Source organism: Orcinus orca, chromosome 6, assembly GCF_937001465.1.
Source record: "Orcinus orca chromosome 6, mOrcOrc1.1, whole genome shotgun sequence".
Lineage (NCBI taxonomy): Eukaryota > Metazoa > Chordata > Mammalia > Artiodactyla > Delphinidae > Orcinus > Orcinus orca.
In genome coordinates, this window is record NC_064564.1 from 120,577,943 (window position 1) to 120,592,585 (window position 14,643).

At 52.1% G+C, this 14,643-nt stretch overlaps 1 protein-coding gene and 1 long non-coding RNA gene across 11 annotated transcripts in view; one reads left to right on the forward strand and one right to left on the reverse strand.

Annotated features, from left to right (window-relative positions):
• The window catches only part of EHMT1 (euchromatic histone lysine methyltransferase 1), a 147,171-nt gene that overhangs the window by 76,230 nt on the left and 56,298 nt on the right, over positions 1-14,643 (forward strand). For 8 of the 10 annotated variants that reach the window (XR_007477987.1, XM_049711161.1, XM_049711165.1 and 5 more), the window contains 3 exons: positions 6,638-6,818; positions 10,118-10,275; positions 10,451-10,639. Coding sequence is in view for 9 of the 10 variants with exons in the window: in XM_049711161.1 (XP_049567118.1) it covers positions 6,638-6,818; positions 10,118-10,275; positions 10,451-10,639 (528 nt within the window). In the remaining variant the exon portion in view is untranslated. The remainder of the gene's footprint in view (positions 1-6,637; positions 6,819-10,117; positions 10,276-10,450; positions 10,640-14,643) is intronic. The other 2 variants (XM_049711163.1, XM_049711164.1) reach the window with 2 other exon arrangements.
• LOC125964748 (uncharacterized) overlaps positions 1-14,643 on the reverse strand; it is a 237,139-nt gene that overhangs the window by 55,064 nt on the left and 167,432 nt on the right. The window lies entirely within an intron of this gene.

Sequence of the window (14,643 nt, forward strand, 5' to 3'; positions counted from 1 at the left end):
GCGGCCTGACCCGTGTGTTTCTCCAGCTCTAGAAGGTTCTGCACGGCTTCCCTCCCTGGACCTCCCCTCTTCTCCAGCTCCATCATTTGTCCCTCAAGACCCAGCACTTTGGTCTTGCTGGTCATTCCACATGTTGATGTTTTCAGTTTGACAGTTATATTTTTCATATCCAGTGTCTTGGATTAGTTTTTTAAGAATACCTGCATTGTTAGTTACATCTTTGTCTTATCCTTCAAAAGACAGTTATAACCCTTGCATGGTCTTGGTTACAACTCCTGTCTCCTCACGTGGGGGTTCTGTCTGGCCTTGGCACCTCTTGTTCGGGTGATTTTTCCCCTGAAATGACTTTCCTCCAGGAGCGTGCACATCTTTGTTTCTGTGCTTCCCTGTTGCCTGGCTGTCGCCTGCCTGCTGTGACTGTGGAGCCGGGGGGGTGCTGGAAGCTGGGCCGCGGCCCACTGCCCACGCAGCGTGGGGCCCCTGACGCCCCCAGCCTGACCAGCCCTGGCCTGACTTCTGCCTTTCGTAGTATTTTTATGTACGTGCCGAAAGTTAAACTTTTTAATAATTGTTCACAGGAGGCTGCACAGATAGTACAGAGAGAGCCCATGTCCCCTCCAGCCGGTTTCTCCCAGGGTACCACAGTGTGGGTTTACGTGCCCACCCAGCACTGCGAGCCTCCCTCTGTGGTCACCCCGGCCGTCCCTGACCCCGTCCCCCATCTCTGGAGGCATGTTGTTTCGGGTGTTCTGAAACGCGGGATGGCAGAGTTCGGGGGCTTTCTTCCCTCACTCCGCACCCCTGACCCCCCACCCAGGCTATGTCTGCAGGGCCCTCCTTTGCGTGTCGACAAGTATTGCGTGTGTAACCGCTCGCCCATCGAGGGACATTTGGGGGTTCTCAGCCTTGGGGTGCTCCATTAAAGCTGCTCTGGACATTCACGTACACATTTTCGTTTGGATGAAAGTTTTCGCTTCTCTGGGTAAAATATCCAGGAGCTCAGTTGCAAGGCTATGTGGTAATTGGATATTTAGTTTTATAAGTAACCGCCACGCTGCACTGCACAGGCTACTACATTCTATGTCCCTGCGTCCTCCAGAGGGGTGTTTGGTGTTGCCTCTTCTCTGTCGTAGCTGTGATTCCTCGTCATGGTTTTAGTTTGAACCTCCCTAATGACTGATGGCGTTGAACAACTCTTCATGTGCTTATTTGCCATCTGTATGTCCTTTTTGGTGAAATGTCTTTCATATCTTTTGCCCACTTTACAATTAAATATTTTGGGAGCTTTGAGAGTTTGGGATATGGACCATTGCCAAGTGTTGGTTTGCAGATATTTTCACTTGGTCTGTAGCTGGTCTTCATCCTTTCGCTACTGAAGACCCCATGGTTTTTCTTAAAGCAGAAGTTCTTCATTTTGATGTAGTCCAGCTTACACAGTTTTTTTCTTTTAAGGCTGTGCTTTTGCTGTCATGCCTAAGAACTCTTCACCCAGCCCTAGATCCTGAAGATTGTCTCTAATTTTCATAGTTTTTTAGTTTTATGTGAACTTTAAATATATGGCCTGTTGTGAATTAATTTTTGTGTTAGATTTGAGGCTTAGGGTGAAGTTTATTTATTTATTCACCTACCATGTTTTGGCCCAGCATTATCGAGTTTAAAATGCGTGTCAGACAACATTGTTTATTTATCTCCTTGAAATCGTACTCTTATTCCATCCCCACTTTAGAATTTTATTCTAATGTATTTTTATTCTCAAACATCTTTTTATATCCCTCTAGGGGTTTAAAAAAAAAAGCAATCTGAAATTTAATTTCACGAAATATCTCTGACCATAAGGTTTATCTGAGGGTTAGCTTTGTTCTGGTTGGAGTTATTGTGATTAGTAGCAGCTTGCAGTCAATTGCAACACATACTTTGTTGGAAATTACTGAGCACTCTCGGGCTGGTCACTTGTAGTGAAAGAAAAGGGAAGGATTTTGAGGCTTTGGAACCTGATTTCCTGAAGACCAAGCCCATCCGCTCCACACCCTGGAAACTTCATCTGCTCCTGGGACCCCTGCCGGAAGAGGGGATTGGAGACGTGGAGATGGGGTGCCCTCCTGGCTCCCGGCCCAGGTCCAGACCTGGCCTCTCCTGCCCTCTGGCTTCTCTTCTCCCCAGACCCAGTTTAGTCTTGTTTGCTTTTCTTAGGAAAGCATGCTTTATTGAAAATTGCGTTTTGAAAACAGTCATCCCCATGATAGAAAGAGTGTTACATGCTTATGGCAAGAAATCCATTGTACTTTAAGAGTTTAAAAATGCAGGGGTTTTCACAGCCTGGTGGCCTCGCATCCCCAGGCAGGGCAGAGCCAGTTTGCCTCTCGGACCCAATGCCTGTGCCATCAGAAGGTGCCGACACAGGGTTAGACTCAGCCACCGTTCATGCAAAGGAAGTGAGAACTTCTGGAAGGAGACCCTTTTATCCCGCATTGGCACGCCAGTGTAGACCCGTCTCCCTAACTGAATTGTGCTCATTCCTGGAGGTGCCACACGGGGACCTCTGGCTTCTCCTTGGGTGGCTGTGTCCCTGCGCTCTCCCTGGCTCCTTCCACACGGCCCCCCAGTAGTCCCTGGGTTCTGGAGAGAAGATGCGGGCCTGGCTGGGTACTCTCGGTCCGGGTGGGGCAGGTCCTCCTGCAGCTGGGGTGCAGGTGGGTGTTTGCTGCACCCGGAAGCGGGGGCACCAGGTGGGTGTGAGGACTCGCCCCAGTTGGGCCAGGCCCGACAGTGGCTGGGGTGAGGAAGGGAGAGCCGCTGAGCAGAGTGAGCACTGAGGTGGGGAGGCCAGCGGGGGCCAGGCGCGGTTGCCCTCGGGCGTCTGGGTCACACACTGTGACCCGGGCGCGTGGCAGGTAGGTGTTGGCGCGGGTCCTCTCTCCACGTGGGGGACTGGCTGGGGCTCTGCGGTGCCCCGCCGGGAGGTCAGGCGCCAGCCGCTCCGCCTCGGTGGGTTTGCTTTGTCAGATGATGGGGCCCTAACAGAGTTTAGGGTCTTCACTCAAGTTCAGCAGTTTTTAATTTTGTTTTTTAGATTTTCAAAAATAATACCTTGAATCAAAGAATGGATTTTGTGCCCGAGTGAGAACAAGCCTCACGTGGCTGTTGCCTTCTCAGATTTAGCTTCTGCCTTCATCCATTTATCCTTTAAGCTCCTGTGTCACGTCTGTCTTGCAAGCACTGGTGGAGGTGGTAGCTGCGTGGTCTCTGAGGTCGTTCGTGGGAGGAGTGAGGGAGCGATCGTGTCAAAGCAGTGACCTTGAGACAAAGCCCACATATTTGAGAAGGACTGGAGAATTGACCCAGCTAACAGGTTACCTTTACCAGGGCTGTCTGTGCCAGGGCACGTTAGCGGTGGAGGCCACGGAGGAGGCCTCGGCCTGTGCTGTGTGAGGAGGAGCTGCGTGCGGGCCCAGGCGGGGAGCCTGGCAGAGGAGCCAGAGGGCTGAGCGTGGGTCCCTCTGGGAGAAGCCGAGTCCAGGGCCGCCCCTGGCAGGCCTGTTGGCATCTCCCCGATGTCGACTCCCAGAGATGTGGACACTGTATTAAAATATGCATAACATAGAATTTGCCATTCTAACCATTTTTGAGTATCCAGCTCAGGGGCATTAAGCACATTCACATTGTTGTGCGGCCGTCGCCACCATTCTCCCCAGGACTTCCTCGTCTCCACAGACTGACGCTCTGTCCCCATTAAACACTCACTCCCCTTCCCCACCCCCAGCCCTGGGCCCTGACATCTACTTTCTGTCTCGGATTGACTACGCTTGGTCCCTCATATGAGGATTTGTCCTTTTGTGCCTGGCCTGTTTCACTCAGCACAATGTCCTCGAGACAATGTAGCCTCTGTCAAAACTTCCTTCCTTTTTAAGGCCGGATAATATTCCATTGCATGCGTGTACGTATACACACATGTACATTTAGTTTATCCATCATCCATCAGTGGGCACTTGGGTTGCCTCCACCCCTTGTCTGTCGTGAACGATGCTGCTGTGAACACAGTTGTACAAAGAGCTCTTCGAGTCCCTGCTTTTGATTCTTCAGAGTGTGCACCCAGAAGTGGAATTGCAGGATCATAGGATAATTCCATCTACTTCTTGAGGAAGCCCCACGCTGTTGTCCACAGCATCTGCGCCATTTTACCTTCCCCCCAGCAGCGCACCGAGGCCCCAGTGTCTCCGTACCTTCACCAACACTTGTTTTCTGTTTGTTTGATAGTAGCCATCCCAGGAGTGTGAGGTGGTCTCATTGCGGTTTTGAGTTGCATTTTCCTGATGATCAGTGATGTTAAATTAAGCATCTTTTCATGTGCTTTTTGGCCATTTGTATGTCTTCTTTGAGAAATATCTATTCAGATGCTTTACCCATTTTTAAATTGGGTTTTTTTGTTGTTGTTGAGCTGTAGAGTTCTTTATATATTCTATGCATGATTCCTTTATCGGATATATAATTTGCAAATATTGTCTCCCATTCTATAGGTTGCCATTTCTTTCTATTGATTTTGTCCTTTGATGCATAGAAATTAAAAAAAATTTTAATGGACGTGTAATTGACTTACAATATATTAGTTTCAGGTTTACAGCATAGTGATTCAATATCTTTATATATTACAAAAGAATCACCAGGAATAGTCTAGTTACCATCTGTCACCATTCAAAGTTATTACAGTATTGTTGACTGTATTCTCCATGCTGTGTGTTACATCCCCATGACTGACTTATTATATAACTGTTGGTTTGTACTTTTTAATCCCCTTCACCTGTTTTGTCTGTCCTCCCCCACCTCTCTACCCGCTATTTATTCTCTGTATTTATGAGTGTTTCTGTTTTGTTATGTTTGTTCATTTGTTTTGCTTTTTAGATTCCACATATAAGTGAAATCATGGTATTCGTCTTTTTCTCTGACTTATTTCATTTAGTGTAGTACCTCTGGATCCATCCGTATTGTCACAAACAGCAAGGTTTCATTCTTTTTTATGGCTGAGTAATATTCCATTGTGTGTGTGTATAAATACACCACATCTTCTTTATCCATTTGTCTGTTGACGGGCATTTAGGTTGCTTCCACATCTTGGCTATCATAAATAGTGCTACAGTGAACACAGGGGTGCATTTATCTTTTTGAACTATTGTTTTTGTATTCTTTGGATAAATACCCAGGAGTGGAATTGCTGGATCATATAGTAGTTCTATTTTTAACTTTTTGAGGAACCTCCATAGTGGCTGCACTAGTTTGCATTCCCACCAGCAGTGCACTAGGGTTCTATTTTCTCCACACCCTCTCCAACGTTTGTTATTTGTGGTCTTTTTGATGATAGCCATTCTTACAGGCGTGAGGTGATGTCTCATTGTGGTTTTGATTTATAAGAAATTTTTTATTTTATTTTTTTATTTTTGGCTGCGTTGAGTCTTCGTTGTTGCGCACGGGCTTTCTCTAGTTGCAGTGAGCTGGGGCTACTCTTTGTTGCTGTGCGCGGGCTTCTCACTGCGGTGGCTTCTCTTGTTGTGGGGCACAGGCTCTAGGCGCGCGGGCTTCAGTAGTTGTAGCTCGCGGGCTCTGGAACGCAGGCTCAGTAGTTGTGGTGCATGGGCTTAGTTGCTCTGCGGCATGTGGGATCTTCCCGGACCAGGGCTTGAACCTGTGTCCCCTGCATTGGCAGGTGGATTCTTAACCACTGCACCACCAGGGAAGTCCCTATAAGAAATTTTTAATTTTAATAAAGTCTAATTTATCTTTTTTCTTTTGTTGCCTGTGCTTTTGTTGTAATATCCAAGGATTCATTGCCAAATCCAATGTCATGAAGCTTCCCCCGTTTTCTTCTAGGAGTCTTACAGTTTTAGGTCTTTGATCTGTTCAGAGTTAATCTCTGTCAGTGGTATAAGGTGAAGGTCCACCTCCATCCTTTTGCAGGTGGCTGTCCAGTTTCCCTGCCCCATACATTGAAGGATCACACCTGCTTTGTGCACAACGAAATGTGGTTCAGTGGAATCGGGTTTGAGATCAGACTGTCTCAAGGCTGTAGGTGACTCTGGGGAAGCAAGTGGTGGTGGGGTGCTGAGTGGTGTCCGGAGCAAAGGCAGGGCTGTTGGTCGGTGCCAGGGGGTTGACGTCCACATCACAGGCTGTTGTGGTCTCAGAAGGCTAAGACTGAGACACTGAGGAAATGGGTAAAACTGAGCAAAAGCGTCTTTAAGGTGTAACATGATGATCTGTCGTGGCGTGAAAACCACTTGGGGGATGTGCACTGTGTAGCCGTGATCACCTGGAATGTGCCCCATCTGGGTATTTGCAAACGTAGTCATAGTTTATTACCTAAATCACAGGCTGGCTGGCTTTCTGTAAAGGCCCAGGTGGGAGACGGTCCCGGTTCTGGGTGCCGCATGTGTCACAGCCGCTGCTACTTCCCTGCAGAAACGCAGACTCTGTTCTTGGCCTGTGACGCTGACCCGCGCCTGTCACAGGCGCTCTGGTGGCAGCGGGTTTCTGCGCTCTCCCCTCTCTCCTCAGCGCACATCTCTCGGGGGAGTGGTTTGGTGGGAGAGGCACGCTGTTTCATCGCTGCCTGCCTGTGCGTCATTGTCGCGTTGTCTTTGTTTTGAAGCACACGGCCAGTAAGGACCCCAGGGAAGGCCGGGACGCCCGTGACCCTGAGGAGCCGAAAGAGGAGTTGAGCAGAAATGCCTCGGATTTTGGACGACAGCAGCTTTTACCCCCCTTCCCGCCCCTTCACCAGTCGCTACCTCAAAACCAGTGCTACGTGGCCACCACGAAGGCACAGACAGGTAAAGGGAACCTGCCGCCGCCTCTCTCTCGGGCGTGTCCCGAGCCTGCACCACAGAGGACGCGGGCCCCCGCTCCACCCTCACCCGGTGCTGTGTCGCGTCCTCCGCTTGTTTTCAGCTTCCAGGTGAAGATCGTTTTCATTCTGACAGTCTGCGGCCTTGGCCTGATTGGGTGGAGGGCTCTGGATTTGAGGAGTCTCCCAGCTCATGGATTCAGTACTGCAGGGGCGCCGTGGTTCAGGTGCGGGTGGCCGTGGGGCGGCCCCCTCCCACCCCGAGCCACCTCTCCTCACGCTCACCTGGGGGCGTGGAGGAGCATCGGGTGCCTTGTGGGGCCTTTCGCAGGAGGGGGGCGCTGGTGAGCGGCCCCCAGGGAGGCTGCCGTGGCAGGCGTGCCCGTAGAGCCTGCTTCCTCTGCAGACCCCTCCAGTGCAGACAGGCCTCTCTGCCAGGCCCGGCTCACATCGCTGAGGACTCACAGACGAGGGGGAGGCAGCCCCCCGAGGGGCTGCCCTGGGGTGGTCATGTGCTGGTTGGGGCCTGTCTTCCTTAGGACTTTCAGGACACTTGTTGCTTATCAGTAATTTCAGACCAGAGGTTCTGCAGAGGATGCCTGTGGCCTCCCCCGTCCCCCTCCCTCCATTCCACCCCGTGCACAGTTGCGCATCCTTCTCCCGCCCAGCGTGTAACGTTTACTTCTGTACGTGCGTGGAAGTTGCAGACATGGGGCCCTGGGCGCGTCCCTGTTGTGCGTGGCGCCCTCTCGGGCAGTCGCTGTAGTGTCAGAGCCTGAAAGGGCCCCCCGTGTGACACGTCGTCCAGGCCTCAGGCCCCGCTCGCCTTTGCCAGTCAGTTGTCCCAGGAGGCATTTCTGGCCGGCTTCCTGCAGTCCCTTAGTGTGCGTCTGGACATCTGGAGCGTCCCCCTGGGGTCGCTGCTGTCTTCCCGGGTCAGGCTCAGGTCACTGCCGTCCCCGAGGGGCGTGTGTCCTTGCTGCGTCCCCTGGGAGTGGGGTGTGGGTGTTGGTCCTGCTGCGGCAGGGCTGGGTCTACAGGCCCTTGGGTTGTTGTCCTTTGTGTCTTTGGAGACGGGACTTAGAGGGTTGCATGGTCCCACCGGGCAGCTTGAGCATCTAGGGACCCACTCCCAGACTGATCGTCCCAGGATGGCTTCCAATTCCATTGCCCTGTCCTTACTTCCTAGTGGAGCTTCTGCTGGAATGAAGGGCCTCCCCTTTCCAGCCTTGCCTCTGTCTCAACTCACGGATCCTTTTGTGAGTCTCTGGGCTCCAGTCCGTCACCGTCATGTTCAAATTGCCCCAGGTTTGCCCTTCAGGCTGGCTCCTGAGTCCTCCGATGTGACCCCATCACTTTGTGAGGACTTCCTGGCTACACCAGGTGGACCCAGCCCGTCTTGTCCTTCCCCAGTCCTGGGACTAGCTGTGTCTCCAGGGAGTCCTTGTTCTGTTTGTTGGAGCGCTGTGGTTGGTTAGAAAACAGGGTCAGTCTGTCTCCCCACCACCTCCAACTTTTGGTCTATTTCAACTCAGTATTATTTGTTTCAAAGAGTTAAAGCTGGACAGAGTTGCATGTCTCTGTGGAATTAAACCCATGTGTGTAGGGCTTGGCGAGGAATGTCAGGAGTCGGTACTTCTGTTAAAAAGTTAAGATTGGGGAATTCCCTCGCAGTCCAGTGGTTAGGACTCCATGGGTGTGGGTTCAGTCCCTTGTCAGGGAACTAAGATCCTGCAAGCCACAAGGATCTTTTATCTTAATAAAAATTAAGATTGTTCCTATTTTAGCTTTATTATTTCCTTATCTGTTCAATCCAAGTTTTCTAAACAGAAATGCTGAGTGTGTTTAGCAGTTTCCCACATGGGTCCTTCTCTGCCTCTGTTTCCTTACCTGAGGGCCGGAGGCGGAGACGGGGCCTGCGGGCTCAGGACAGTGTGAACAGCCTGGTGCCTGGCGCTCCTGCAGCAGCTGCCCGGCTCCCTCCCCAGGGAGGTGGCAGGCCCCTCTTGCTGTGCCTGCAGCGTCCTCACCCTGGGGGGCGGGGGGAGCAGGGGCCCGTGGGGACGTGGCCCTGTGTGACGGCGTCGCTGCAGACCTGGAACTGCCTGCCTCGTTCTTCAAACCTTCCTCCTCCCCACTTCCCCTGGCCGGTGCATTACGCTGTCACAGGAAGTGCACGCTTTCGGGCCATCTCTTCTTGTCACTGTGGTGACAGCCCCGCCCCGGAGGGCCTGCTCTTGCCGTGCTGCGGCGCGAGCGGAGACGAGATGGCAAGTTTGCACGGAGCTCACAACCCACCCGCCTCCTCCGGGGGGGGGGCACCTCCGCCAGCTCACCTGTGCTCCGTTCAGCGCGTGGACGGTCGGCGTTTCCACGTAAACACGTGTGGCCCACGTGGTGATTGTCCTCAGTGTCCTGGCTTCGCCACGCACCTGCGAGGGGCTGTCATTCTGACCCCCGGCGCCCATGGCTGACGTGCATCCTTTCTCCCCGTATCCCTTCTCTGCATTTCGTAGAAATAAAACGTAAGGTATTTCTTTCAGCCCTTTCGTGGAGTTCCTCCGTGTTTAAAGCAGTGGTTTTCAGATTTTTTTTTTATACCCTGGAACTTTTTACAAAAATAAAACATCACAGAGACCCTCATTCTGTCAAAGCAGTAAACCTGGGGCTGCTTTGCCCAGAATGGCGTCAGGGGCCACGAGTCCCCAAGCCCCTGCTCGGTACCCCCTCCACTGCTGCGCTTGTCAGGAGACCTTGCTCCCAGGCCTCTCCCTCCCTGGCCCTTGTGTGCAGGGATAGCTCGCTGGGCCCTTGTTTCCAGTATCCTTCCCCGTGGTCCGTGAAGTGCTGAGCGAGGATGGAGGGTCCAGGTGACAGTGGTGTAAGTCCACTCTTCAGTGGCTGCACGTCAGCGGTGGACCCTCTGGACACACGAGCAGGAGGGCGTCTGGAGGAGGCCCTTCCTTCTCAGCCCCTCGGAGAGCCCTGCTCAGAGGCTGTCCCAGGTGCACCCGGGCCCGTTCCTGCCAGCTTGAGGGTCTCCTGGTGTTGTGCTGCCTGCTCGGGAGGGGGTGCTCACGTTTGCCCTCCGTACAGCTCGGTGTCTCCTTGTGGACAAATCCTGTATCTGTGACGGGTTTTCAGCTTTCTCTGTGCAACTTAAGACACTGTTGAGTGCTGATGATTTTGGTGATGAGAGTTTGTGAACTGTCACCTACCTCTAAAAACATTTGAATGGCATTTCTTTTCTTCTCTCGTCCCCTTTTGACTTTTTTTTTTTTTTAGCTTGCTTGCCTTTTGTTTTAGCAGCTGCAGTATCTCGGAAGAAAAAACGAAGAATGGGAACCTATAGCCTGGTTCCTAAGAAAAAGACCAAAGTGTTAAAACAGAGGACGGTGATTGAGATGTTTAAGAGCATAACTCATTCCACGGTGGGCTCCAAGGTAAGGGTGCGGGCCAGGCTGCGGGGGCTGCCCTCCATCTCTGCTCCAGGGTGGCCCCCGCCCGCCCCAAGCTCTCGTCTTCCGGCACAGTCGCCACCCCCTCCCCTGCCCCGCCCCGTGGGCCTTGCCCCGAGGAGTTGGTGGGGTCCTGACGTGGGCTTCTGGCGTGTTCCAGGGCGAGAAGGACCTGGGTGACGGCTCCCTCCACGTGAACGGGGAGAGCCTAGACATGGACTCTGAGGAGGACGACTCGGAGGAGCTGGAGGAGGATGAGGACCAGGGCGCCCAGCCGGCCACCGCGTTCCCTGCCGAGGGCAGCAGGGCCTCCAAGGACAGTGCGCTGGAGCCTGACCGCAGCCAGAAGGTGGGCGGGACGCACACCGTAGACCTCGGTACTGGCGGGGGTAGGGGTGGCGGCTGGGCGCTTCTGGGCCTTAATAAAGCCCCCTGTTTACTTCTGGCTGGGATTCTTGTATTTTATTTCTCTCGAATTTTTAGGTAGTTTATTTTCATCAGAGAAGTGTTTGTCTTCCCGTGCAGTGTTCATGGAAGTAAACGGCCTGAGCATTTTTAGGCTTGGGAGTGACAGGAATAATACCATTAATAACCCAAACTGCTAACCGTGGCTGACCGAGTGCCAGTACGGCTTGCCCTTGGCCTTGGCACGGTGTCCCAGGCACCTGGCACAGGTGTGGTCCTTCCGCAGGTGAGGCCTCTGTCCTCCCAGTGGAGTGAGTACCCAGGGCTGCTGACAGGCCTGTGGGGTGGTACGTATGCTGGCGTGTCCTTGTTATGGACGCTTCATCCGTGTCCACCCAGGACGAGCTCGGAGTTGGCGGTTTGGTGGCCCTGAAGGCGTGGCACCGGCTGGGGGTGGTGATGCCTTGTCTTGGCTCTCTGTGCACCGGTGCCGAACAGAAATGTGGAGACAGAGTTTTGGAGGAAAAGAAATAATAGCTTTATTCTTTGCCAGGCAAAAAGGGAACACAGCAGGCTAGTGCCTCAAGAACTGTGCCCCCCCCTCCCCGGGGAATCAGGAGAGGTCTTAGAGGTGGAGCTTGCAGTCTGCGGATAGGTGATAAGGATCAAAGTAATGAAGGTCTTGAATTTTTCTTCTTCTTGCATTATTTCAAAACAGGTGACAGGCAGCCTGGTAATTGGGTCCGTTTGTTATCGGCTGGGTTATCGGCTGCGACCTTCTTTCTAAAATGCAGAACGCTACAAGGGGTGATTTCCTACAGGGGAGTGCAGGATGTAATTCACATAATGTCAGAGAGTGTTAGAGGTTAGCTTTGTGAAGGATAAGTCTAGTTACAGACACTACAGATTAGTAGCAGTTAAAATAAAACTAGGGTTGGGATTTCCCTGGTGGCGCAGTGCTTAAGAATCCGCCTGCCAGTGTAGGGGACATGGGTTCGAGCCCTGGTCCGGGAAGATCCCATGTGCTGCGGAGCAACTAAGCCCGTGCGCCACAACTACTGAGCCTGCGCTCTAGAGCCCGCGAGCCACAACTACTGAAGCCCACGAACCACAGCTACTGAAGCCCGCATGCCCTAGAGCCCGTGCTCCACAAGAGGAGCCACTGCAGTGAGAAGCCCGTGCACTGCAACAAAGAGTAGCCCCCGCTCGCCACATCTAGAGAAAGCCCGCCTGCAGCAACGATAGACCCAGTGCAGCCAAGGGAAAAAAAAAAAAAAAAGAAAAGCTAGGATTGATTAACTCTTTCAGGCCAGTTTATGTTGTTTCCATAGCCTGCCCATGGCTCCTTTATTTTCCTTGTTTGTCAGAAAAGAAAAGACCCTCATTTCTGTCTTTGCCGCAACATGACAGGGACCACGGGGCTTGTACGGTTTCAGTGATTCAGGGGGCCCAGGGGTGCCGGGCGCAGACTTGAGCAGAGTGGCTGTTGCTGTTGGGGCCCTTCTGATTGGGGGAGGGGTGAGTTAGACACGAAGGCGAGACTGTGGCTGAGAGCCAGGCAGACGTGTGGAGCCGTGGATTTACTGTCCATGCCTCAGACTTGTCTGAGAAAACTTGGGAGCATCTTTAAGATGGACCGTGGCGCCTTGCGGCTAATTCCGAAGCGAAGGGCGGGTAGAGGCGCCCCAGTGAGTCTGCCGCAACAGCGGCCGGCCTGGAGCGCGGCTTTGTGGGCTAGCTTTTCGCCCTTCGCGCCAGCCCTGTGCGCGCAGCCTTTGGCGTGTGTAAAGCACTTTCTTCCGGCTTCTGGGGTTTGGCCATGCTTTTTCTTAGTGTTGCTTAAATTTCACATTCATATTAGCCATTTATGCCAGTTCTATTGTTTAGCAGGTTTTGGGGCAAAATTTTAAATGTTGGCCCAGCTACTAAGGTATAATTTTTCAAAAATAAATTGGTAGAAAATGCTGACATTAGAGATTTAAAGGAAATTTTAAAATGATTTAAGATATCATTTATTTTTTTTTTCTCTTCCATCTTTTATTATTTTTTCCCTTTCGTGTAGGAAGGAAGCAGTCTCCTAATTCTTGTGGTGGTATTTTGAACGGTGATTTTTACAGACCTGTACTCCCTGCCGCCTGCAGTGGGGACTTGACTCTGGACGTCCAGTCTCCTTAAGGAGCTTTGCCTGTGGCTCCACGAGCTGCTCTTGGCCGGGCCCCTCAGTGGGTGTGCGCCCCCCCCCCCCCGCCCCGTAAAGCCATTTCCTGTTGTTAGAGGCGACACTCGGGGCTCGTAGTATGCACTTTGTTGAGAGGTAGAATGTGGGCATCTCCAGGTCTCTGCCGCAGTGAGTTGGGAGGGACAGGTTTTCATCTGCATGTCCCTGTATCTCAGTGTTTTGCTGCAGGTCTGAATGTGCCGAGCAGCTTCGCACACAACTGGCTGTCAGGATTTGTTGTCTAGCGACTCCGTTTCCGCTGGGTCATGTGGTCTGGCAGCCTTATGTGAGCGCAGAGCTGACCTGTTGCTCGAAGGTGTGTGCTGTCCAGCCTTGGCTGCGATGTCAGAGCTCATGGATACTAGTCTGTTTCTGTATGATTTCTGGGTTCGGGGTTCTAATTACAATACACAGACGTTTCCCTGTGGCGATTTAGAATATATTGATGTAAGCTATCTTCTAACTCTTCATGGGCTTCATTCTTTATATATAAACATTTGATTCAGAGAATTTTTGATGAAATGTGAGGTAGAGACAGTCAAAGTGGGTGAATTTTATGGTGTATAAATTATACCTCAGTAAAGCTTTTTGAACAAAACGTGAGGTCAGGGTTGTGTGGCCTCCCTCACATGGTGAGCCGTGTGTGCCAGCACTGTTTATTGACTGACATTTGCTTCCTTGCTGATTTAAAATGCCACCTCTGTCACATACCACGCGGCATTTGAATGTGAGTCTATCTCTGGATTCTCTATTTTGATGGAGGTCCTCATCTTCCAGAAAGAATCTAGACACTGAATAACACTGAGTTAGTCTAGATACTGATACAAAGGAAGAAAATTAAATGGGTATCAAGCTAACAAAAGAATCAGGAAATAAATAAAAGCAGAATCAAGAAGAAAATGTGGAAAACAAAGTAAGATGGCAGGAGCAGATCTAAACAGATCAGTGATAGTAACAGAGAGTCATGGATTTGTTATGTGACCTGTTCCGGAGACGAGAAAGATGGGAGATATGCCAGCCGGTTCTGAGGCTAAACCTGCCTTAAAGTCAGCCAGACACAACCGTGTATCAGGGGACAAGGGCAGGGGAGGCTGCGGCCTCCAGGAAAGCTCTTCACAGGACCTGCTGAGGTAGCGGAGCAAAGGAGAGAGACTGGAAGGCATGTCACAGGGTCCAGCTCCCTGCCGCGTGGACTTGGGGACGGGGCACAGGTCAGCGGTGCCCAGGGCAGGAGCACGCGGGTGGCGCCCCGCTCCGGTCCCCGTGGCAGGGTTGCCTCTGCTCTTGTTCTGGGCTTCGGTGCAATCACGCAGGAGGCACTCCTTTTTCTGAGTGTGGCTCGTTTTACTCTGTGTTGTGTTTGTGCGATTTATTTATGCTGTTAGTTCATTTTCACTGTTGTGTGATGGTGGTTTTTAAGGTGGCCCAGGGTCTCTGAGACCCTCCAGGGTTATAATAGTCCTGGGATGTTACCTGCCTTTCTCACTCTCCTTTGAGGGAGCCACGCCGCAGGTGTAAGTGTCTGCAGCGGCATGTGTTCACGGACTCACGGGCCCCCACAGCCCTTGGCTGTTCTCGGTAGTTTCTGAGGCCAGAGCGTTGGGAGCCAAGTGGGGCCGCACCCCTCTGGACGGGTGTGTGCGGGGCTCCAGCGGGGCTGTTGCCCACGTCTGGCACATCCGCGAGGGGAGCTGCACGTCCTGTGTGTGCATCACGGGCTTGTAAACTTG